This window comes from Balaenoptera physalus (genome assembly GCF_965194825.1).
Source record: "Balaenoptera physalus genome assembly, chromosome: 7".
In the NCBI taxonomy this organism is placed as follows: domain Eukaryota; kingdom Metazoa; phylum Chordata; class Mammalia; order Artiodactyla; family Balaenopteridae; genus Balaenoptera; species Balaenoptera physalus.
Window position 1 is genome coordinate 80,953,500 of NC_138886.1, and position 25,757 is coordinate 80,979,256.

Genomic DNA, 25,757 nt, shown 5'->3' on the forward strand with positions numbered 1-25,757 from the left:
TGAAACCAGCAGGACACACCTGACTTTAATAGTTTTCTTAGCTGAAATTGTAGATGTTTTTCTTCAGTTTAACTTATGAGAAAAGATTATCTGATGCATTTTGTGTTCAATTTCCCCTTTAGTGGTTTATTTTTGTCTTTTTCTGCCCATCTGTCTACTAATAAAATGTGAAATAAAATATACCTGTATTGCTACTTCCCCATGGGATGACCCTCTTCTTTTTTGTGTATTAAAATTAAAAGGTGGTCTTAATACTTCCTCTGTTCCCTTGCAGATTATGCACAGGACTCAGCTGAAAAACTAAAACAAAAACGAAATCTTGCTCACCTGCCTTTTGACAGTCTGCTCAACTCACCTCCTTGCAGAATAAATATCCCCAAATCCTTACTAGCTTTTAAGAAAGGTTATTAAAGACAAAGCCATTTATTAACATTAATTCTGAAATAGGGCACAATCTGCCAGTACAAGTAGGTCGGTGAAGTGATGGAGGAGTGCTCCACTGCCCTCCTTCGGCAAGTTTTTTGTTTTCATTGTCACTTGTCAACTTCCCGCTGCTAAAAGAAGGGATCAGGAAGCAATAGATCACATAATTTAGTAAGTTTCAGTTGTGGACACTGACCTTTTTTTTAAGCCAGCAGTGCTTGACCTATCTGACGAATGACCATTGATTTTGGAGGTCAAAAACAGACAAGGTAAAGACTGTACCCCTGGGCTGGTTCTGGCACGCTGACTTGAAACGGGACGCTATAATGCCTCGGGCAGCACCGCAAGGCCCTGAGCTAGCTGCCAGGCTGGAATACAGCTGCGCCTCAGACAAGCATGGAGATCTGCCTCCTGGCGGACACATGCATAGTTTTACAGCTCCAGTTCCTTCTGGACTGGTGACCTGGAATCAAGAGGGAGGAGCTTAAGAGAAGTCAGAATTCTGCCCCCAGGTGAATGGTTCCTTGGGACTTGCTGGAGCAGATATTTAGCCCAGGACCCACTTACCTACTTCACACCACCCTGGCTCACTAGTCATCTGTCCCGCCACAGTCCTCGACGTTCAATCAAGATTGCATTTGGTTGATGAAGACCAAAGGACAGAGAGGTTTAGCTGTGCAAACTTACTCTCTCACAGGCCTGGAACTGTATTCTCAGAGTTCTTACCTTTGTTCCTTTGGAAAAGAAATTACCCTACCCTAATATTCCTGTTGACAAGACCCTTTTAGAGACTGCCTTGTCCCCTAAGTCTGTTACAGAGTTGCAAGAAAAACAAAGGTAACCGTTGATAAGCACTGCCTGTCAGGAGGGTTGGCTACCTTGTCTGCTGTGTCCTTTACCTTTTCCCTCCCTGAATGCTGATTGTTTTGGGGCAAGAGAAGGACCCAGCAAAGCAAGGAATACCCACTGAAGCCCTGACACCCTGTTATCAGAAGCCTGTGACCACGTGAGCTCTACTTCAGCCCTGTGAAGTCCAGGGTCCCTGGAACCATAATGAAGATGGTCTCTGCCCTGAGCTCTCCCTGAGTCACACCACACAGAGACCAAGTATGCTCTCAGAACTTTATTAGGTGGAGTTTGGGCAAAAGAGAAAACCTCTGAAACAGTCGCCCACCTGGTTCAGGACGACTGGAATAGAGGAGCCTTTGCTTGGAGACATGCTGTCACTGAGATGAAAGCATATCTTTGATTATTTTTTTTAAAGGGGAGCTGACTGGCTGAGTATCTCTGAGCGCAAATTCAGATTATTTTAGAAATGGTCAGCCAGAGGAAGGCAAGTCTCTGGGGACAAGACCAGACCAGAAGCCGAAGCCCCTGCTCTCTGTGGAGACAAACAGGTGCCACCTCTATGTGGGTGTGGGGCAGGGCTATCTCTCTGCCATTCCCAGATCAAGGTTTGGAGGGAGGGGAACATGAAAGATGACAAAAGGACCAGTTTCTCAAAAAGCAAGGGATAAAATAATTACACAGGGACGAAAACTCAAATAATGGTTTACAAGGGAGCGAGATGAGTCGTGATTCTTCATTGGTACCTGACCCCAGTACCCAAACTGCCTCGAGCCAGCCCTTCCAGACCCTGCCCACCGGGGGGCTCTGTAGAAGGCCTGAAGGCAGAAGGGGGGAAGGGGGCTGCTTCTGCTACAGTGGGAAGGGGCTTGAGTGGGGAGAGGAGCAGCTGCTCCCCCTCCCCCAAGCCTTCTACCACATTTACAAATACATACATAAATACATTACATACAACAGGGAGTCTGGGAGGCAGGCTCCCCACAGAGGCTCGGCTGACACAGTTGCACGTCTCAGAAGCTCTGGGGAAGGGCACCGGGCTCCGTGTGCTCTCTCCTGCCCGGGGTAGGCCCCGCCCCGGCCCACCCCCTCTTCAGGGTTCAGTTTGTCCAGTATGGAGAGTTGCCGTAGGCAGGTTTGGAGGCTTGCGACTTGGGCTGCAGGGAGCTGGGCTGGCTGCGCTGACCGGAGCCGCTCTGAGGAAGAGGAGAGAAGGCTGTCAAGGCGGGAGCGGAGCCCCCAGCCCAGGGCAGGATTGCCGCCTGCTCCACCGGGCTCACCTGAGCGTCCTGCGGGAGGTGGTGGTGCAGCAGCTGTGAGTGGGGCTGCTGGTGGGCGGGCAGGACGTGCACGAGCGGTGAGGGCGCGTAACCGGGGCCCAGGGGCCCAGGGGAGCCCAAGGCCGAGGGCAGGCTGAACGGCGGCGGGGTCCCCGCGTGAAATCCCTGCCTGTCGAAAGTCTGCAGGGCAGAGAGACGACAGTGAGGCTCGCTTGGCGGCACTCCGCCAGCCCTCCCGCCAGCGCCGGCCCTCCCTCACCTGAGTCTTGCTGTAGACGGACCCAGTCACGTCAGGGAGGCCGGGGGCGCTCGAAGACGCTGACACTCCTGGAAGGAAAAGCGGCTGTTCCCACGGCAGCTGGCCCCAGCGCCAGCCTGCCCCGCTGCAGGGGCCCTCTGGGGCAGCCTCGCCTGCGGAGGAGTCAGGGGAGGAGACGACTGCTCTGGGCCGCAATCCTGGAAAGGCCTACCTTTGCCAGGCCCAGAACCTGCAGACTTGCTCTGTGCCTGCGATGATCCACCATAGCCACCCTTGGTGTAGTCTCCCGCTGCTGCCCCCTGGCTCACGTCATCGTAACCTAGCACGGCAGGGGACAAGAGGTGCGTGTGAGCTAGGCGAGCCTGTCCTTCCCGTGCCTCTCCGTGGCGGGAGCAGCCCTCACCTGTGCTGTAGCTGTGCTGGCCGTAGCCACTGGCCTGCTGGAAAGGGGTGCTGGGGCTGCTGAGGCTCACACCGTGCTGCTTGGCTGAGGCCGGAGGGACCTGGTGGCAGGCAAGCAGGAGAGGCATTAGTAGGGGGACAGAGGCGGGGGAGCAGGTCACCCCGGCTTAGCCTCAGGCAGCAGGTGGCACAACCACTAGGGAGGCGTCTTCAGTAGCGCAACACGCTAGATCTCAAAACAGATGGGAAAGGAACCTCGCCCCCAGCCTGACTCATTCCTCAAGGCCAGGTGACACTCTGAGTGGGGACCTGTCCCTCCCTCCCTGCTTCTGCTCCCTGGAGCTGGAGTAACACCCCCCCGAATACTCACAAACACGGTGGGCCCATACTGGAAGGCACTGGGTACGCCTGTATAGTAGGGGAGGCCAGTGTAGCTGTAGCCAGGTGGCAGGGCAGGGTTCAGAAAGGGCTGCTGGGCTGTGTGGTGGGCCTGGGACTGGCTCTGCTGGGGCTGAGCCAGGGTGGTGGCAGGTGCAGGGGACGCAGAGTCTCCTCGGCCAAACTTTGTGACATCACCTGGGAGAAACGGGGCACTGAATCCAGTCACTGCCCCCTACCCAGCCAGGAAAAAGCCAGACTGGTCCCTGGGAACAGGAACAGGCCTGGCTGCCAGCTCAACAACAGGAAGCTGGCAGGTCTCTGCAGCCCTTCTGCATCTGTTCCCAGACTCCTGGGATGAGCCACAGGCCAGTCCAATGACCACTCCGCCCCCATGCCTGATCCCTTGAACAAGACTAACCTGAATAGGGATTATTAGCGAGGCTCCCATCTCGAGTGGCGAGGGCTGCAGGTGTAGCGAAAGGAATCCCATAGTAATCCTAGGAGAGACCAGAGACGTCCAGTCAGCACAAGAGCCTCACCCCACTCCCCGGACAGCAGAACCTGCAGGCAGTAGGGGTGCTCCAGGCAATGCCACGTTCCCCAGGCCGCCCAGACCGCAGGGACGTCACAGGCACACCACCAGAGGGCAGCACTCACAGAGGATTCAAGACAAATGGTGCCGGTCAGAGCTGTGCAATGTGGCAGGCACACAGCATGTAGACACACTGACCAATCCCTCAGCCTTCCCCGGGCAGAGCCATGGGAGGCCCAGTCACACACATCCATTCCACATCACAGATGGATGCTGGTGAACGTCAGGGGCCAAACCAACTCTACTGGCTTCTCCAGTGACAGGGATTCTAAAGGGCAGCTAGGAAAGTTAACTGGACCAGGAGAAACCTGAGAAGGAGGAGGAGCCTAAAGGGTTTAACAGAGGTCAGGTCCTGAACTAGGAGAGACCACCCACTCTGCCCTGGCAACGCTGACTGCACAGGAGTCAGGAGAAGTGTGGATGCTGAGGCAAAACACAGTGGAGCTCTATGAAGAAGGGGAGGCCTGCCCTGACCCTCACTCACCGCCCCGGGCTCTGGCAGCCCTGGACATACTGTACCCCGGGCCACTGAGCCGAGGGAAAGCCCTCCTGCTTTCCTCGTGGGCAGCAGTGTCTAGGAAAGGCACCTACAGCCTCCTTTGGCCCCATCTTCCGGACACCTCCAGGAAATCCACGGCACCCTCAGACCAGAACCACAAGAGAAGGCAGGGCTAGGAAAGCACAGTTAGTAGAACACAAGCGGGGACAGGCCTGGAGGAAGCCCAGGAGGGGGAGCTCTTTCACACAAGAAAATCCAAAGGTGGAAATGAGGCACAAAAGTACCAGAATCTAAGAAATGACCAAAGGGGAAAATGAAAGAAATGCATCTCAAAAGGCAGGCTCAGAGGTGATTGCTTCTAAGGCACAAAAAGACAGAAGGAATATGAAGCAGCCCAGGATGATTCCCAGGGCTAGAATCCCACAGAGTCACTCCTAGGGGCCCGACCAGGCACCACCTTCAGACTCATTCAGGACCACCTCCTGCATTACATCTCTGATGCCCTGGGGCTCCTGGCTGCAAGGTTTCCTGAGTGTCAGGGGGACTAGGGCCACTTCTGGTTTCCCTGCAAAGCCCTAGGGCTTAAGGCATCCCCAGAAACCCTAAGTTCTGTTTTCCACCCTAGAAATCTGTCATCATGTCCTCAATATCCTTTCTGGGCCCTCCAGGGACATGGGCAGCAGCTGGAGAGTCCCGCAGGCCCCTTGAGCAGTAGTGTGATTGGCTGCTGGTTTGCACACTGGGGGAGAGCTGCCCAGCTACCAACCTACGGAAACATTCCAAGCAGATGAAAGAGTCTTCTGAGAGACACGAGCTTCAGCCACTGGGCCTGGGAGGTAGAGGTGGTGCCTGCAGCTCCCTGAGCTCTCTGTGGCCAGCCCAAGAGGAGCTAACAGCAGTGGAGAGGAGTCTGAGGAAGGACGCCTTCACCTTCACTTGGGGAAAAGGAAAGACCATACCCAGGAGAGTTGACATCGGGGTCCAAATAGCTATTTACTCCCAGACAATATGACAGATGCCCTGGTCTGCTGCAAATGATCAGGAGTCTGGGAAACGCCAGACCAAGAAGGGGGTGGCGGTACAGGAGGCTGCAGGCTGTGCGGGCAGGGAGCATGCCTCGTCCTGTACCTCTTCCGCACTGCAGTCCTGCTCACGTGGCCATCCCAGAGAAGGCCCAGGGCTTCAGCCTGGTAGCAAGGGCCAGAATAAAGAGGCAATGCTGCCCTCAGAGTGAGGCTGCAGCAACCAGAGAGATCCTGGGGCCAGCGTTCTTATACACGGGATGGCAGGCTAAACCCAGAAGGGCCCTTGAAGACTGCCGGCTCCAGGCGCTCACTCAGAAGAACAAAGCTGCCATCACGAGCATCACCAATGGCCACTTCAGAAGCCAAAAACACTAGATGGTACTTCGGAGAGGACTTTATAAAAAGTCTAGGGGCAGGTAAGCAACGCCACGTCCTGTTTGTTTGTTTGTTTTGGTGGGGGGAGGGGTGGAACTCAAGGGAAGAGAAGGACCCACGTTTGGTAGGGACACTGCCTACGGGGGCCCCAGGTCCCAATGATCTTCAAGATCCCCAGGCACAAGCACAGGACACTCGAGTGCCCAGGCTGTAGGTGCACCAGGCACAACCACCAAATGGAAGCAGCTTTCTCAGCTGTGGTGCTGAGGGAAGTCCTCAGGCCGAGCGTCCTGAAGGCCAGACAGGGTGGCAGTCAGGGCCGCGCGGGTGAGATGCGCGAGACTCAGAGCCTGAATCCCCCCGGCCACCACCCCAAACCCACTCACCATCGGCAGCCGTGACTGCAGCATCTGGAGCTCGTCATAGCCATAAATCTGTGTGAGGACCAAAAAGGCTGTTAGATGCCCTGCCTTGACGGAGTCTAGCCGGAGAAACGCCCGGGGTCCGAGCGGCAGAGGTGGGCTCAGGGAAGGAGCAGCAGCAACCCGAGGCCCCCAGGTCCTGCCGGGGGCCGGCCCAGAGCCCCCCGTGCGCTCACCGGGTAGGCAGGAAGCAGTCCTCCGGGGCCCACGAGGTACTGGCTGTGCAGCAGGGGAGGCGCCCCCTGGGGCAGGCTGGGGGGCGCTTTGCCTGTGAAGGCAAACTCAAATGGAGTGAAGGGGCCACCACAAGGGCGAGGTTCCTCAGGTACTGTGGGCACGGCGGGTGTCGAGCCCACTGTCACGGCGCCGTCCCAGACGACGCCACGGGCAAGAGGGGAGGGCAGCAGCCGAGAGAAACGGAAGCCATGCTAGGGAGCGGGGGAGACAGAGCACGTGCCACCACATCCAGGCTGTGTTACCAGAGGGGTCCGCGCCCTGCAGCACGAAACACCGCCACCCTCTCCTGAGGGCCGCACCGCCCGAGAGGGCCCGAGCAGCAGGGACCGCCTGCCCCTCAGAACAAAGCAGGCCGGGCAGCGCCAGGAGAGGCACAGCTGGGCCAAAGGCGGGCGAGCCGTTGCTACCAAACCACAGTGTGCTGGGCCCACACAGACCGCCCAGGTCCGGCTGCCGGGCGGCCGCACTGAGAGCAGAAGAAGCCCACGAGAGCTTCTCCGTCATCTCAGCTCCAGCGACGAGCGAGGACAGAAGAGAATGGGGAGCTACGAGCACGAGGGCTGCCAGGAATCTGCCCAGGGGAGCGTGCCCCCCAGACGCTGATTTCAGCACCACCCAGAACCTGGCCCCCCACGTTAGCTCTGGAAGATCCGGCCTCAAGAGGTGAGTGGAACAAAGAGGACAAGCAAGTGGCGGCAGAGCCGGAGGGAGACTGTGAGCTTCCGGCGCTCGTGGACCGCCCCCAGGCCTGCCCCCCTCGGCCTCCTCCCGGGAAGCGGAACGGCACCTTCGAGGGGCGGGGGAGCCGGAAAGGCCCCGGGGGGCACACACCTGAGGTCACCAAGGGCGTGGCCCTGGCACTGCTGCTGGGGGCACTCACAGCGGTACCGCCCAGGCAGAGGCTGCTGACCGTGTTCATGCTGCTCGGCAGGCTGAGCCCTGAGGACGCGGCACTCGAGGCACAGGTTGCTGCCGTTGAGAAGGTGGCTGAGGACTGGAGGGAAGGGGCGCTCTCCACGCCGGCATGCTGGCAAGACAAAAGCCAGGACACATGGATCTGGGGGCAAAGCACAAGAGTGCACAAGAAGCGGCCTGGCCTGTGTGCCCGCAGTCTCAGACGGACCAGTGTGCTCACTGTGGCCTCTCACACTGCAGCCAGATTAGGCCATCGGGACACAACTCATCGGCTGAGCTTTCAAGACCATTAAAATGGAGATTTACGACCAAAAAACCCTCCTAAAAAATCATTAAAGTTGCTCAGGCTTTGGTAAGTGAAACAAAGCACAGACACAGATGAGCACAGAGCATCTCAATGTGAGGTGAAAACCCACCTCACAGAAAAGCAAGGAGCCTCAGGAGAGTCGAGCCTGGGGCCACAAGCAGCCCAGCCCAAGTCAGAGCCTTCCTGGCTCCTCTGACCTTAAGTCACAGGTGGCCAAGAGAGGCCTTTGCTCCAGGATCTGGGGACACTTTGTAGGTCACCAGGGACTACCAAGCAGGGCCCGGCCCGGCCCTGTGCCTGCCCGACAAGAGCCACCGAGGAAAGAAGGGCAACGCCTAGCAGAAAGCTGTGAAGAGCCTGAGTGCCAAGGGTCCTGCCCAGCTGCTAGTGAACAAGGCATCAGGAAGGGCTTCAAGGGCTGAGGGGTGGGTGGAAGAGATACACCTGGCTGGGCAAAGCAAGGGTCAGAGAGGGAGGAAAAGGCTCTGTAAGGCTGAGACCAGCCTCCAAATCAGAACTTGCGCACAACAAAGAAGCCGGGAAACTCCTGGAGGGGAAGCTGAAGAAGAGGAAGGACCAGGAGAAAGGGGGCCACCATATGCTCTGCTTTCCACGGCACAGACGGCGCCGTGCGGGTCCCAGCCCCGTGGGCAGCCCTGCCCACCCGAGCTCTAGTATCCAGAATCGGCTCAGCAAGTGAAGACCGCTAAAATTAGGGTCTCCTGGGGCTCCTCAGGATTCCCGCTCCTTCCGCCTAGATGGACAGACAGAACCAGGGAGAGGAGAGCCCAGGGTAGGGCTGGGGCTGCCCAGCACCCACTCCACGGTCCCCTGTGTGGAGCCAAGGGCACCCGCCACAGGATCAGGAACGGTTCTGACCACCACACTGTGATGGTGGCACTGGCCGCAGGATTAAAAAAAAAAAAAGAACATTCCCAGACTGGGGAGTACGGGGAATCCACGGGAACTCCAGAGTCATCCAGCAAGCCTCTCCTGCCTTCAATGGACCCTGACGGCGTTCCTGCATCTGCCCCCTCACCTCTCAAATCTGAGGGAGACAAGTTGCTGGCTCGCTCAGACCATCCGACGGGGCTGCCACTCAGTTCCTCAGATGGGCCCAGAAAAGCACAGCTGCACCAAACCTTCCACAGAACATGCAGGGCAGGAGAAAACACTAGATTTCCTTTACAGACAAGGTAGGAAAGACCTGGCTCTGATAGACTACGATATATCTGACTATTCAAAAATCAATTCATAAAATGACAAACCTAGGAAAAATATTTGCACTTCCCATCACAAAAGGCTACCTACTAAGTCTCCCAACTATAGAAATAAAGACCACAGACCTGACAGGAAAATGAAAAATGTAAACAGCTCACCCAAAAGGAAATTAATGGCTTTCCAATAATATAAAATAGATGTTCAAGCTCTTTCGATTAAACACTATACTGACAGGTCATTTTTCTATTAACACATTGGAAAAATACAAATATTTGGTAACATCATTTCAGGAGGTCACGGGGAAAGAGGACATTTCATTCTTTGCCAGTGAGATCTAAGTGGGTTAAAATCACTATGCAGAGCAATTTATATAAAATGACAAATGCCTAGCAATTCCACCTCCAGGGTTTACCCTCCAGACACAGATGCACACGTGAAACATGTGCAGAAGGTTATATACATCGTTGTTTGTACAGGCACATCTTGTGTTCTTATGCTTCTCAGATACTGCATTTCTTACAAAGTGAGGGTCTGAGGCAACCCTGGGTCAAGCAAGTCTATCGGCACCATTTTTCCAACAGCATTGGCTCACTTCCTCTCTCTGCATCACATTTTGGTAATTCTCACAATATTTCAAATCTTTTCATTATTATATTTGCTATAATGATCAGTGACCTCTGATGTTACAAATGCAAAAAGATTACAACTTGCTCAAGGCTCAGGTGATGGCTAGCATTTTTAGCTAATAATTTTTTAATTAAGATATGTATGTTGTTTTTGTAGACATGTTATTGCACACCTTAACAGACTACAGTATAGTGTAAACAAAACTTATATGCACTAAGAAATCAAAAGATATATGACTCACTTTCCCACAATATTCCCACGGTGGTGGTCTATAACTGAACCCACAGTATTTCCAAGGTATCAAGACTGAAAATGGCCCTAAAGTTCCATCAGAGGAGGCCTGATTAAATAATGTAATGCAGCAGAGCTGTGAAAAAAAGAACAAAGAACTCTGATTCAACACAGAAACCTCCTGAAGATACACTGTTAAGTGAGGGAAAAAGATAAAGGACACTATGTAGAGAATACTCCCATTTATATTACAGGAAAAGAAAAAGGTTAAAAGGAAAACTACTATGTATGCATTTTATGGGTTTATAAAAAACAAACTAGAGGATCAAGAAAATAGTAGGAAAAGGGGTACAACCAAGTAGAAAAGAGACAAAAACTTTTCAGTATATATCTTTTTATGTCTTTCGTTACTGAATCTGTGACGACGTTAGCAATTGTACAAGGCGATTCTGGCCATGGCCATTGGGACTGTAAGATTTGGGGTTTCCTGCTAAGACACAGAGTGCAGCTAGCCCATGAGAGCAAGAGCTCTGGGCTCCAACACACAGTGCCCGGAACAGGAGGCCAGCTCTGCAGGGCTCACAAAGGGGACAGCTCAGGGCTCCCACTGGCCAAACAGGAGGCACTGGCTGGTGGGCAACTTACTCCAAGGGCAGAGATATTCACACCAATCTCTGCTATGAAGACAGTGATCTATGTGTTTTAAGACAAAGAATTATGTGTAAACTGATTTCGCTTGGAAAGCTAGAGTATGAAAGCCACGATGTTAGCCAGATCCTGATAAAGGATAGGACTTGAACCTTTTCCATCGCTTCATTCTACAGTGAAAGATTTGACTTCTTCTTCAGAGGAAACAAATTTCTCCGAATTTCCTGACTCTCCCGTTACATCTGCACCCAAAACTTCCTTCCCCACTTGAGGAACCATCTACTTCCACCTTGTGGAAGCCTGCTGTCTCCCAGGAGAGGGACACTGTGTTCTCTCCAGGCACCTTTCCTTCCACGTGCCAGCCTCTCCGGCTTCTAGCACAACACCCGCCCGCTGCCCTGCCTCCTTGCCACGGCCCGGCCGTCAGCCCTCACCCCGCTCGGTCTAGACCGAGCCCTACCCCTGAGACCATGCTCCCAGCTCCATAGCTCAGAAGCCGCACCTCAGCAACCACCATCTAGGTCACTCTTCAGCCCATCAGGACACTCGCCCACTTGTGCTTCCACTCTTGCCTCTCCACACCCACACTTCCTTCTTCAACAGCAACCTCCCCAAAGCCTCTGCCTCTGAGCTGGGGAAGATGGCCCGAGACGGCAAGAGTGACGTCTCCACGACCACCAGCAACCTGGAATACAGTTACACTGACTGGGCTGTCAGTCTCCGAGACACATAAGCTCCCTTTCCTGTCGAGCACTCTCCCTACAGTGGGCTTCACAGAGTAACAGAGCGCTCCCCAGGGACACTGCTCTTGATTAAAGTTGAGTTTTAGTGGAGCCCACGCGGAAGTTAGCAACGGGTCTACTTTCCTCTAAAAAACCTGCAAAGACCTCAACATAAGAAGCCCCAGCAAATGAAACCAACCCTGCCAGGTAGAAAGGTCTCCTATCATGAACAGGGAGCTCAGTGAGTTCTTGGGAACAAATTCACCACCTGACAGCCCTGCCAATCATCTACCAGGTATGGAGGACCAATTCTTCCACGGGGACATGGACTTAGGAAGCAAGATGTCCTCCATGGTGCCTAGGAAATCATCTGTTCAAACCATGTACCTAGATGGAGACATTACAGCCAAGCTATTAGAGTATTTCAGATATTTAAAATCCACAAACTAAAGCCCCACCTGCACATGACTAAGCTCCAAGCTGGCTAAGCAGGGTGCTGGGTGAGGGAGCAGGGCAAACACTTACCGTGTGTGACGTGCTGGTGGAGAGCACCGTGTGCGCGGAGGAGAGGCTGCTCTGGTGGCCAGAGAGGGAGCTGGAAGACAAGGCAGAGCCCCGCGTGTCCACCCCCCGGCACTCCACCCGAGGGACCCACGCGTCCAGGAGGGCTGCACGCGAGCTTGCCCATCCCTTCACATCCTTCCTTCCGTGTGGCCCTGGAGCCCAGTCCAGGTGCTCTGTGGTTAGAAATGACCTAAAGGGTCACTCAGCATGAGGATCCGGGACATCCTGCCCTAGGAAAGCTACAGAGCCAGCTCAGGCAACTCTAACCATCTGCTCTGTAGACTGTAAATGCTAAGAACAGGATTGCACTAAGAACACTGCCAGCCCCAGAGACCCCATTAAATCTGTGTGTGAGGGAAGAAAGTTCCTATGTTCAACCCCACATGCCAGAGACAGAGCTTGAATTCCCATCAAATGCAGAATTCAAACCAAACGCTTTTGTTCCTCGCTACAGGAGGCAAGAGGAGAAGTCTACTCAGAAGATAGGGTAAGGACCAGACAAATCCCATTCTCCTGCACCCTGTTCTGATAACTTGATCTCTGACACCATGACAAGTGCAAGGCAGTGACATGCTGAGAAACCCCCCAGCACTCTCACCCCACATCACAGCAAGGGGCCCAGAATGCAGAGGAGGGACAAGGTTTGGGGCACCCTCCTGAGGGCTGAAGAAGAGTAGCAGCAACCCTTGGACCCACCCCATTCCCAGGGGACCCAGGGCTCTGTGACAGCAGGGGCATTACAGGCCAGCAAGGCTTTCACGCTCGGCGCTTGTGAGACACTACCCAGCCACCTACGCTGCGGCCTTACTGCAAAAGGCCAGGACGTCGTGCAGGGAGCAACAGTGGGTGCTGCTCATGGGAACAGCCATCTAGAAGGGCTCCAGGACTTCGCTGTGTGCCTCGGACTCTCGGCCCGTATTTTCCACATACCTGCTAAGCTGAGAGAGGGGGCTGCTGGACAGGTCACCAGGCTGGGACAAGGAGGGCAGAGCGGCAGTGTGCTGGGGTGCAGAGGGCAGAAGCGGAGTGCAGGAGGTGGTGCTGGGCAGGGAGCCCACGGATGGGAGAGCGGAGGGAGGGTCTGTAGTCTTTGGAGCTGGAACAGATGAAGGAGCTGTAAGAAACAGATCTGTTTAGCGCCAGAACCAATGGTATCAGAAATATGCTCAATGTTTTGTGACACGTCAGGCTCAGTTGAGACACATACAAAGTTACACCCCTGGGGAAAATGCGCAAGCATGCCGCAGGCAGGCCCTTCTCTGTCTGCTGCGACTACGGAGAGGACTGTCAGAACACAGGCCCCAGGCGAGGAGGGAAATGACATCTTTACCAGCGTACACGGCCCCTCTGGGGTGAGCATGCCCCTCCCAACTAAAGGGACCCGACCCTGAGCCACACCCAGAAGGGAAAGAGGCTCTAAGATTGACAAATACAGTTACAGCACGAGCACAGCAAGGGACAGTGAAAATCTGGTAGGCGAACCACCCAGGGGTTAGGTCTGCTTCTATCAAATCAGGCTGACTTTGTGAAAGGTCACAGACAGTTTAGGGCAGGAAGGGGTTGAGAGCCCAGGGTACATATACTGTGGAGAGCTACACAGGCCTAAAATCTGCAGAAGACACCCCTGCTGTCCACACCTACTTTCAAAAGCGCAGTGAGCACTTCCTTCGCATGTGCTTGAACAGAACAGACCTCAGAGCACACAAACGCACGTGTTAGGCTTTCAGAAGAGCATGAATGCGATCAATCCTAGCTGCAGAAAAGACTCAGTTTTAGTGCCATCCACACATACAACTCAGATATGTGCTTGGAAATAAAGCATCATTGTCTTTTCCAGTTAGGAGGAGGCAGCACCTTTCCTCAGGAGGCCCTGGGAGTCCAGGGGACACACACTGGTCTCTAAATGGAGGCCAGCTCGAAAACCAGAACAGGCAGCAACAGGGCAACACAGCACAGTCAGTTCTTAAGAGTGGTCTTCACACCCCTGAGGCTTGCTTTTTACTGACAGTCCTTCCCAAATGACACCTGTTCTTACAGAAACTAGATAAACACACCATAGATGCCCCTGGCCCCAAACTCACCTCCCTGAGTGTCGGATCACATTAATGACAGGTTCACAGAAAGCCTCTCAAAGAACGTGTGTTTGTATGAATTTGAGTGAGTGTGTGTGTGTGTGTGTGTGTGACAGAGAGAGAAAGAGAGAGAGAGAGAGAGACGGTTGGAGAAGAGAGCACAGGAGATAAAAACCTATCTAAAACGTGCACTATGTTTTACAGACATTTCACATCTCATTATCTCACTTAAAATCTCCAGTACACCTCTATGTGCTCTCGACCCCATGCCTGGACAAAAGAAACTTCCCACCACGGCTTGTGGAATTCACATTTCCTGTGACATCCAATGTTCTCAGAGCTAACCACGTTATCTGTTGCTCTGGCGGCCCAGAAACACCAAACCCAACTCTGGGTAAGTCACATGTGTCATTTCAATTCCAACTGAGGCCCACTCCTGGTCTGGCAAAATCCCACGGCCACTCTCCAAAAATTCCTAAATAAAGAGGGCCTTTTTGACTTCCATACCGATAGTGGATACCCATTTGCTTTACTGAATGATGAATGAAAATCAGTTTCATTTTAGATTATGATCATAACCATAGATAAATTAGCTAAGAACAAAGGAAACAACTAACGGGGATTCACCTACACTATCTCCAGTGATCACTGAGCTGTGCTGGATGTGGAGGGCCCCCTCCTTTTCTCCCAAGTGTTTATAGTGAGCAACATTTTATCTCTCTTCCTCACAATGGCTTTCCTGAACTAGCACGCCAATTTCTGCTCTAAATGTCTTCACGTTATTGAAGTGAGAGCCCTCTGAGCATCCTGGAACCTGGGCCTCTGAGCAAAGCATCTTTTAAATCCAGCCTACACTCTACACTTGGGGGTGCAGTCTGACAAGGTCAGAATAATACAATACCTCCTTCTTGCTGTGGATATAACATTTCTAATAATACCATCAGCTACCACCTGGTCACGGGGAATCTCTAGCTAAACTCTAAACCCAAAGAAATGATGCCAAAGATGGATCAGACATAGCTCTCAGAAAAAATGTAAAAGGACTATTTTTGCAGAATTAGCCATTGGCCAATCGTTTTCCCATCACATTAGCTACGCTTTTTCTGTCTGTGGTTTCCACCAGCCACGACAAGAATAGTTAGCTCATATACTTACTGTCTACTGTCTGCTGACTTCGACTACCACCATGTCCATTCTATAAGAAAGAGAAAAGAAAGTAAGTAAACCCGCAAAATCAAATGACAACCTAGATGACTTTCTATTGGGATTTAGCCACAAACAGATGAAGCATCATGAATTAAGCAAAGAACTATGGCCTATTTTGTTTTGTTTCTTAATAAAAGGAGAGGCAATACAACAAATTCTTAATAAATCTCAACAAGCTGACTTTTTTTAAAAACAAACTGGGTATTTAAGGAAGTAACAAGGATAAAACGTAAGACCAAAAGCACAGGAAGCAATGAAACAGTCCTAAAAATTATTAAGCCGCAGGAAGGACTTAGGAATTCTCATTATATTGAAATCACCACAAGCCTTTCTGCCTCAAGCACATTCTGTCTCCTGAGTACCCCCCATACAAGAAAGAAAATGTTTCCAAATTATAACAGAGATAACTTTCATACAAGGAATTAACATATTTTATATTATTAACAAAATGGGTCTCAGAGAAAGACGTTACTTTGAAACACGTTTTTTTCTGAACTGGGTGGGGAAAGAGTGAGTTAGGACTGTGTGGTAGTCGGTCCCAAAAAGAACAGAATCTGAAAACAACTGGTTTGAGTTAAGCATAAAGCACTTCACTGAAACCTTCTCCCAGAAGGAGGCATCCTCACAAGGAAAACTTTACTTCCACAGACTGGGTGGGGAGACCCGGCAAAGAGTGATTGACAGTGGAACCTACAGGGCTCAGACACTGGTCCTGGATGGGAGAAGGAAGCTGAGGAAATGACCTTCTCACAAATGTCAAAACTACTAAAGAGGGCTTCCCTGGTGGCGCAGTGGTTGAGAATCTGCCTGCTAATGCAGGGAACACGGGTTCGAGCCCTGGTCTGGGAAGATCCCACATGCCGCGGAGCGGCTGGGCCCGTGAGCCATAATTACTGAGCCTGCGCGTCTGGAGCCTGTGCTCCGCAACAAGAGAGGCCGCGATAGTGAGAGGCCCGCGCACAGCGATGAAGAGTGACCCCCACTTGCCACAACTAGTGAAAGCCCTCGCACAGAAACGAAGACCCAACATAGCCATAAATTAAAAATAAATAAATAAATAAAAATTTAAAAAAAAAATAAAATTTAAAAAAAAAAAAAAAAAACTACTAAAGAAAAAGACAAACCTTATAGCTTTCAACTCTGCCTTAACCAAAATCCAGTACAATTTCTGCTCATAAAATCTTATTTACAACACATTTTAGCTTAAAACAATGAGATTATTTACAAGAAATGTAGACAATGAAACAGAACTGCTAGGGAAAAACAAAACAAGAGTTAAAAGACTAAAGTCAGAGAAAGGGAAACACCAATATACAAAGATAGGTGGAGAGCAATCAAAGTTCTACTCTTTTGCCTCCCTCTCAACAGGGGTTCACTATTCAGTAAATACATACACATGACATCAAGCATGTGCAGCCAGGACAGCACAAACCCTGACATACAAAGTCTTCTCAAAACTACACCAGACAAAAAAAACAGAAAAGGGGAACGAAACAGCTGCCATCATACCTTAGGAACGCTTCATCCCACCTAGAAAATCATTTTTTTAATTTATTTGGCTGTGCCGGGTCTTAGTTGTGGGCATGCGGTATCTTAGCTGCAAGCATGCGGGATCTAGTTCCCTGACCAGGGATTGAACCTGGGCCCCCTACATTGGCAGCGTGGAGTCTTAGCCACTGGACCACCAGGGAAGTCCCTAGAAAATCATTTTTAAATACAAACAATGGAACAACAAGGTCCTACTGTATAGCACAAGGAACTATATTCAATATCTTGTATATTCTCATAGCGGTGGCTTCTATTGTTGTGGAGCACGGGCTCTAGGTGCACGTGGGCTTCAGAAGCTGTGGCACGCAGGCTCAGTAGTTGTGGCTCGTGGGCTCTAGAGTGCAGGCTCAGTAGTTGTGGCACACGGGCTTAGCTGCTCCACGGCATGTGGGATCTTCCCGGACCAGGGCTCGAACCCGTGTCCCTGGCATTGGCAGGCAGATTCTTAACCACTGTGCCACCAGGGAAGCCCGGGAACAGAATATTCTGCAATAATGGAAATACTGTCTGTGTGTGCTTGGTCTTATATTGTAGTGACTAACCATATCTAGACAGCGAGCATTAAAATGTGGTGTGTCTGAGAAACAACTTTTAATTGTGTATTTAATTTAAATAAACTATTACATGTGGCTAGTGGTTGCCATGTCGGAAATCACAAAAATAAACTTCTTAAAGAAGATGTATGAAGAATACACAGCTTTTTAAAAATATGTAAACCAAGAAAGGCAAATACAGGTGGAAAATGAGAGCAACAAAATTCTGCACAGTAGAAAGCAGATGCCAGAGAGTAACTCTGACTTAGCTGACCCAGTAAAGCCAAATCGTAAGCAACTAGTAGGGAAAACCAGAAAACCACTCAACTTACATCAAAGAACCACACCAAGCAACTCAGTACTTATATATATCACATAACTTTGGAAGTGGGTGTGGAGGTAGGGCTAAAAATAGGAGAAATGTTTTAAACTCTGTACAGCAGGGTGAATGCCCCCTTCCACCTTCTCCCACAGGCTCTAAACTTCATCAAGAGGGTAACACACGGCAAGGAGTACTATTTAAAAAAAACACAGATTAAGCCAATGCAGACAAAAATTATTCCAACGGCAGCCTTCTATCTGCACTAGGCTCTTAAGACACTAAAGACAGGTATAGGCCCTACAGGGAAGAGACTAGAAGAACAGTCCCTGGAGAATCCAAACAAACTCAACAGAAAAGGCCCACAGGGGCTGATGAAGGAACTCCCCACCCCTAGAGAAATGGCCACCCACAATGTCCCTCATGAAAGCCCACATCCAACGGGCAGTTAACCTTTTAGTGTCAAGTGGGTGGCCTGGAATCACCAGACATTTGAGGAAAACATCTAACATGAAAGATGGAAAAGGAAGGGAGAAAAAAACTCTTAAGTTGATACGTATAAATATTTCCTCAGAATCTTAGAAGGAAACCTAAGAAAAGACAACGTTCCCAAATTTCTGCTATGCCAATTCAATTGTTTTTTTTATTTTCATGTTCTCATCCACTCTTTAAAGTAGCTCTCGCTGTAATGCTTGAATGTCTTTGCCTTACAGGAAAGTGGAATATTACAGACTATAGTCCCTGCCTACCCCATCCAAGCCACTCTGAACAACTCAGGGTATATATATCCTTACATTATCCTTATACCAAGTGTCTGGGTCCATTCACACAGTCCTTGTGCAAGGGTGCTTGAAACACAGGTTTCAAACGAGATGGCCACTAATGGCAAATCCAACAAACTATACGGATTCTACTTAAAAGGTTAGCCATTTCTAAAAGGAAATCGTAGCCAAAAAGCTTGATTTCCCAACTACACACTGAGCTCCAAATAGGATTTCCTATGAGGAGAAACCGGAAACACCACTAACCGTGATGGTTCCTGGAGCTGACTCCGATGGACTCACAGAGCTTTGGTATGCGCTCCTGTCGTGCACAGAACTCTGGTCGTAGGAGGAAGACGTTGTTACGGGACTAGTGGAGCTCAGCAATGAGCTGGTCAGACTGGAGGAGGTAATGACTGAAGTTGTGTGGGTGGAGTTCTGCACTGCACTGTTCACTGCTAGGGAGGTATTCAAAGAGTCACTACAAAGAATAAAAGACATGAGACATAAATTTGTGCCACTTTACAGGTTTTCATGAAGTAGAGTGATTTCATCTCTTTACTGTCATATTCTAAGTTAAATAAACATATCTGTAACTACAAACTTATACCTGGTAGTGTATATATGTCAATGCCACTCTCTCACTTCGTCCCAGCTTCTTACCTGGGCCCCTCCCCGGGTCCTCAAGTCCATTCTCTACATCTGTGTCTTTATTCCTGCCCTGCCCCTCGGTTCTGAAGAACGTTTGTAGATTTTTTGATGATGGCCATTCTGATCAGTGTGAAGCGATACCTCATTGTGGTTTTGATTTGCACTTCTCTAATGATTAGTGATGTTGAGCATCCGTTCATGTGTTTGTTGGCAATCTGTATATCTTCTTTGGAGGAATGTCTATTTAGGTCTTCCACCCATTTTTGGATTGGGTTGTTTGTTTTTTTGACATTGAGCTGCATGAGCTGCTTGTATATTTTGGAGATTAATCCTTTGTCAGTTGCTTCGTTTGCGAGTATTTTTTCCCATTCTGAGGGTTGTCTTTTCGTCTTGTTTATGGTTTCCTTTGTTGTGCAAAAGCTTTTAAGTTTCATTAGGTCCCATGTGTTTATTTTTGTTTTTATTTCCATTTCTCTAGGAGGTGGGTCAAAAAGGATCTTGCTGTGATTTATGTCCGAGTGTTCTGCCTACGTTTTCCTCTAAGAGTTTTATAGTGTCTGGCCTTACATTTAGGTCTTTAATCCATTTTGAGTTTATTTTTGTGTATGGTGTTAGGGAGTGTTCTAATTTCATCCTTTTACAGGTAGCTGTCCAGTTTTCCCAGCACCACTTATTGAAGGGGCTGTCTTTTCTCCATTGTATATTCTTGCCTCCTTTGTCAAAGATAAGGTGACCATATGTGCGTGGGTTTATCTCTGGGCTTTCTACCCTGTTCCACTGATCTATATTTCTATTTTTGTGCCAGTACCATACTGTCTTCATTACTGTAGATTTGTAGTATAGTCTAAAGTCAGGGAGCCTGATTCCTCCAGCTCCGTTTTTCCTTCTCAAGATTGCTTTGGGGGGCTTCCCTGGTGGCGCAGTGGTTGGGAATCCGCCTGTCAATGAAGGGGACATGGGTTCGAGCCCTGGTCCGGGAAGATCCCACATGCCACAGAGCAACTAAGCCCGTGCACCAGAACTACTGAGCCTGCGCTCTAAAGCCCACGAGCCACAACTACTGAGCCCACATGCCACAACTACTGAAGCCCGCACGCCTAGAGCCTGTGCTCTGTGACAGGAGAGGCCGCCGCAATGAGAAGCCTGTGCATTGCAATGAAGAGTAGCCCCCATTCATCGCAACTAGAGAAAGCCCGCATGCAGGAACGAAGACCCAATGCAGCCAAAAATAAATAAATAAATTTATTTAAAAAAAAAAAAAAAAGATTGCTTTGGCTATTCAGGGTCTTTTGCATTTCCATAAACATTGTAAAATTTTTTGTTCTAGTTCTAAGAAAAATGCCATTGGTAGCTTGATAGGGATTGCATTGAATCTGTAGATTGCTTTGGGTAGTATAGTCATTTTCACAATGTTGATTCTTCTAATCCAAGAACATGGTATATCTCTCCATCTGTTTATATCGTCTTTAATTTCTTTCATCATTATCTTATAGTTTTCTGCATACAGGTCTTTTGTCGCCTCAGGAAGGTTTATTCCTAGGTATTTTATTCTTTTTGTTGCAATGGTAAATGGGGTTGTTTCCTTAATTTCTCTTCCAGATTTTTCATCGTTAGTGTATAGGAATGCAAGAGATTTCTGTGCATTAATTTTGTATCCTGCTACTTTACCAAATTCATTGATTAGCTCTAGTAGTTTTCTGGTGGCATCTTTAGGATTCTCAGGTGTAGTATCATGTCATCTGCAAACAGTGACAGTTTTACTTCTTCTTTTCTGATTTGGAATCCTCTTATTTTTCTTCTCTGACTGCTGTGACTAAAACTTCCAAAACTATGTTGAATAACAGCAGTGAGAGTGGGCAACCTTGTCTTGTTCCTGATCTTAGAGGATATGGTTTCAGTTTTTCACCATTGAGAACGATGTTGGCTGTAGGTTTGTCATATATGGCCTTTATTATGTTGAGGTAGGTACTCTCTATGACCACTTGCTTGAGAGTTTTTATCATAAATATGGGTGTTGAATTTTGTCAAAAGCTTTTTCTGCATCTATTGAGATGATCATATGGTTTTGTTTTGTTTTTTTAATTTATTTATTTATTATTTATGGGTGCGTTGGGTCTTCGTTTCTGTGCGAGGGCTTTCTCCAGTTGCGGCAAGCGGGGGCCACTCCTCATCGCGGTGCACGGGCCTCTATCGCGGCCTCTCTTGTTGCGGAGCACAGGCTCCAGACGTGCAGGCTCAGTAACTGTGGCTCACGGGCCCAGCCGCTCCGCGGCACATGGGACCCTCCCAGACCGGGGCCCAAACCCGTGTCCCCTGCATTGGAAGGCAGACCCCCAACCACTGCGCCACCAGGGAAGCCCGATCATATGGTTTTTATCCTTCAATTTGTTAATATGGTGTATCACAGTGATTGATTTGCATATACTGAAGAATCCTTGCATTCCTAGGATAAACCCCACCTGATCATGGTGTATGATCCTTTTAATGTGCTATTGGATTCTGTTTGCTGGTATTTTGTTGAGGATTTTTGCAGCTATGTTCATCAGTGATATTGGTCTGTAGTTTTCTTTTTTTGTGACATCTTTGTCTGGTTTTGGTATCAGGGTGATGGTGGCCTTATAGAATGAGTTTGGGAGTGTCCCTCCCTCTGCTATATTTTGGAAGAGTTTGAGAAGGATGGGTGTTAGCTCTTCTCTAAATGTTTGATAGAATTCACCTGTGAAGCCATCTGGTCCTGTGCTTTTGTTTGTTGGAAGATTTTTAATCACAGTTACTACTGCATTATTTAAATGATGCAACTGAAGATTCAAAAGAACCACCCCTCCCCCCCTCCCAAACTAGACCCACCTAATTTAATTGACAGGCAGGGTGACATCTTTAAGAATCCTTAAGAATCTTTAAGGAATCCAGATATTGTGAGTCCATCCTTAGAAAAGGGAACTCAAGCAATTATCATATTTTGGTTCTAGAAAGTAAAATATTTAATGAAATAGAATCTAAAATCTGGGATTCTCTATTTATAAAATATTCCACTGAAAGAAAATAAGTATTGACAAAGATGTATAGAAACTGCATCCCTCATAGACTACTGGTAGGAATGTAAATGCTGCAGCCTCTGTGGGATAAGTTTGACAGTTCCTCAAGTGGTTAAATATGAGAGTTACCATATGATCCAGCAATTCCTAGGTATATATCCAAAAGAAATGAAAGCACACAAAATTTTTAACTGAATTTTCACAGCAGCACGATTTATAATAGCCAAAGAGTGGATGCAACCAAACGTCCATAAACTAATGAATGAATAAACAAAATGTGACGTATCTGCAAAATGAAATATTATTTGGAAACAAAATGCATACACAGTATAACATGGATGACCCTTGTTAAGTGAAAGAAGTCAGATACAAAAGGCCACTTATTGCATTTTTCTAGTTATGTGCAGTGTCCAGAACAGGCAAATTCAGAGACAGATTACTGGTTTCCAGGGGATGGGGGAGGGGGGAAATTGGGAGTGACTGCTAACAGGCACAGGATTTCTTTTTAGGGTGATGGAAGAAATGTTCCGTAATTAGATACCGGTGATGATGGCACAAACCCATCACTACAGGGTGTCTTTTCTCCACCAGGTGATTTCTTAGGCTCTATTTTGTTTTACTTTGCAAAGGACTTAATTCAGTCAGAACCGGAGAGAGAAGTGGGAAGTTGTAATACCTTAAAGATTTCGGATACAAGCTAATGGGAATCTGGCTACTATTTTCACTGCTTGCAGCTGATCCAAATTCAGAGAGAGATGGTTCTGATCCAAATTCCAAGGCGCCAAACTGGACATTTAATCCTGTGACATCTGCTGAACCAGGCATTTCCACTGCAGAAGCTGGGATCTGAAAAAGCAAAACCATGATGTCAGCAACAGAGGTCAGAGATTCCAAGTCCCAAAGGCCTACAAAGCTAACAAGCACTGGGTTCCCAGGGCACTGTGGGCAGGCCTGAGGAACAAGGAGTGAAAGGCTGAAAGGAAGGAAAAAGGAAGATGATTTTTTTTTTAAAGAGAGAGAAAGGAACAAAGAAAAATTAAAAAGTTAACAGCTATATGTAAAAGAATGAAGTTAGAACACTCCCTAACACCATACACAAAAATAAACTCAAAATGGATTAGAGACCTAAATGTAAGACCGGACACTATAAAACTCTTAGAGGAAAACATAGGAAGAACACTCTTTGACATAAATCACAGCAAGATCTTTTTTGATCCACCTCCTAGAGTAATGGAAATAAAAGCAAAAATAAACAAATGGGACCTAATGAAACTTCAAAGCTTTTGCACAGCAAAGGAAACCATAAACAAGACGAAAAGACAACTCTCAGAATGGGAGAAAATATTTGCAAACAAATCAACGGACAAAGGATTAATCTCCAAAATATATAAACAGCTCATTCAGCTCAATATTAAAGAAACAAACAACCCAATCCAAAAATGGGCAGAAGACCTAAATAGACATTTCTCCAAAGAAGACATACAGACGGCCACGAAGCACATGAAAAGATGCTCAACATCACTAATTATTAGAGAAATGCGAATCAAAACTACAATGAGATATCACCTCACACCAGTTAGAATGGGCATCATCAGAAAATCTACAAACAACAAATGCTGGAGAGGGTGTGGAGAAAAGGGAACCCTCTTGCATTGTTGGTGGGAATGTAAATTGATACAGCCACTATGGAGAACAGTATGGAGGTTTCTTAAAGAACTAAAAATAGAATTACCATATGACCCAGCAATCCCACTACTGGGCATATATCCAGAGAAAACCATAATTCAAAAAGACACATGCACCCCAATGTTCATTGCAGCACTATTTACAATAGCCCAGGTCATGGAAGCAACCTAAATGCCCATCGACAGACGAATGGATAAAGAAGTTGTGGTACATATATACAATGGAATATTACTCAGCCATAAAAAGGAATGGAATTGAGTCATTTGTTGAGACGTGGATGGATCTAGAGACTGTCATACAGAGTGAAGTAAGTCAGCAAGAGAAAAACAAATATCGTATATTAACGCATGTATGTGAAACCTAGAAAAATGGTACAGATGAACCGGGTTGCAGGGCAGAAGTTGAGACACAGATGTAGAGAACAAACGTATGGACACCAAGGGGGGAAAACTGTGGTGGGGTGGGGATGGTGGTGTGCTGAATTGGGCGATTGGGATTGACATGTATACAGTGATGTGTATAAAATTGGGGACTGATTAAAAAAAAAAAAAAGTTAACAGGAGAATGGTCAGTGCCACCAACTGCTTCTTTGAGCAAAGAGAGGGGGTAGGATTGTGGTGAAGGATGAGTGAAGAAGAGGGGCCTCTAATGAAAGCATTACCTGGTCAACGAACCACTCATCCTCTGTCTACAGAACACAGCTAAATACGTAAGAACAGCAGGTCCTCTGAGTTAAATACACAAGACCATCAGATTTCCTGAGCCAGACCTGTAATTTGAATGGACAGTCCCTATCTCTTAGCACAAACCCATTCCCTCTGTATTAGCCCAGTTGCTCAGAAATGACCGAGTCCTCACAAAGCAGTAAACTATGTACTTGAAACTACCACAGGAACTAAGTGTCAAAATACGTCCATCTTTGGGACCGTGACTTCACGACGGAAGACCCACCTTAGAAGCTGGAGGTATTCGCCGCTTAGGGAGTTTGATGTGTTTAGGCTGTGGCTGGTGAGCAGACACGGCGATGTTTTCGACAGTCACGCTGGGAAGCTGCAGAAGTTTGTTCACAGTGGAGGTACTGCTGTCTCTGGGTGCTGACTCTCGGAGTTTCACCTGGGAAGGAAAGGACTCCAACCCAGGAGGAGGAACAGTGACTGCCTGAGTCTGCTGCTGCTGTCGTTGGCTCAGCTGGCTAAGAACAGGGGATGGCTCGGGCTGAGATTGGAAGTCTAAGAAGGCGGGGGGTGGGGGGCAACAATCAGTCCTTTAGGCACATGAGCTCACAGCTCCCTCTTCCACCATCACTGATGCTGAACGGTTGCTGTCATCACTAGTTTCTCCCAACCGTCTTCTACCTGAATCCCAAACGTGGTGTGTGCGTGTGTCTATGATGTTTAACAACTGGTATATGATAGATTGAAAAGAACACCTGAATGGGTTTGTAGCTAATGTCTTATGCAGAGAGGAGATTCAGTTTATGCTAAAGCATATGGGGTGGGGAATAGGTATCTTGTATTAACTTCTGAAAACTATTTTATTGATTTTTTTTCAGTAAGTAACGTGTGATATTACAAAATCTAAAAGGTACAAAAATACATATGAATGTGATATGAATACAAATCACCCTTCCACCCCATCCCCAAATTTGATCCACAGAAGCAGACACAGTACCCAGTTTCTTGAATATCTTCAGATATACTGTTTCAGTATATATACATAGAGACACACACACACACATATATCTTGCTTCCTCGCAAACCATTTAGTTTTCAGAGACTGTTCCACATTAATGTATAAAGAGCTACTTCATTTTTATGATTACAAAGTAATCCATCGTACATACATACTGATTTTTAAAACCAGTACTATATTAATAAACTTTTAGGTTTTCCAATCTCTTGCTACGAAAAACAATGCTGCAATGAATATATTTTTACGTAAGACATTTTGGTCAAGAGCAAGTATATCTGTAG

At 48.5% G+C, this 25,757-nt stretch overlaps 1 protein-coding gene across 18 annotated transcripts in view; it reads right to left on the minus strand.

Annotated features, from left to right (window-relative positions):
* Nucleotides 1–1,531: 1,531 nt before the first annotated feature.
* UBAP2 (ubiquitin associated protein 2) overlaps nt 1,532–25,757 on the minus strand; it is a 120,945-nt gene continuing 96,719 nt past the window's right edge. For 8 of the 18 annotated variants that reach the window (XM_082467527.1, XM_082467528.1, XM_082467529.1 and 5 more), the window contains 17 exons: nt 24,736–25,013; nt 22,775–22,944; nt 18,680–18,893; nt 15,201–15,240; nt 12,904–13,087; nt 11,935–12,004; nt 10,050–10,175; nt 7,570–7,795; nt 6,678–6,769; nt 6,466–6,513; nt 4,007–4,085; nt 3,578–3,783; nt 3,209–3,308; nt 3,017–3,124; nt 2,806–2,873; nt 2,547–2,726; nt 1,532–2,462 (listed from right to left, as the gene is read on the minus strand). In XM_082467527.1, coding sequence (XP_082323653.1) covers nt 2,367–2,462; nt 2,547–2,726; nt 2,806–2,873; nt 3,017–3,124; nt 3,209–3,308; nt 3,578–3,783; nt 4,007–4,085; nt 6,466–6,513; nt 6,678–6,769; nt 7,570–7,795; nt 10,050–10,175; nt 11,935–12,004; nt 12,904–13,087; nt 15,201–15,240; nt 18,680–18,893; nt 22,775–22,944; nt 24,736–25,013 — 2,285 coding nt within the window. In that variant the 3' untranslated portion in view covers nt 1,532–2,366. The remainder of the gene's footprint in view (nt 2,463–2,546; nt 2,727–2,805; nt 2,874–3,016; nt 3,125–3,208; nt 3,309–3,577; nt 3,784–4,006; nt 4,086–6,465; nt 6,514–6,677; nt 6,770–7,569; nt 7,796–10,049; nt 10,176–11,934; nt 12,005–12,903; nt 13,088–15,200; nt 15,241–18,679; nt 18,894–22,774; nt 22,945–24,735; nt 25,014–25,757) is intronic. The other 10 variants (XM_082467520.1, XM_082467522.1, XM_082467516.1 and 7 more) reach the window with 6 other exon arrangements.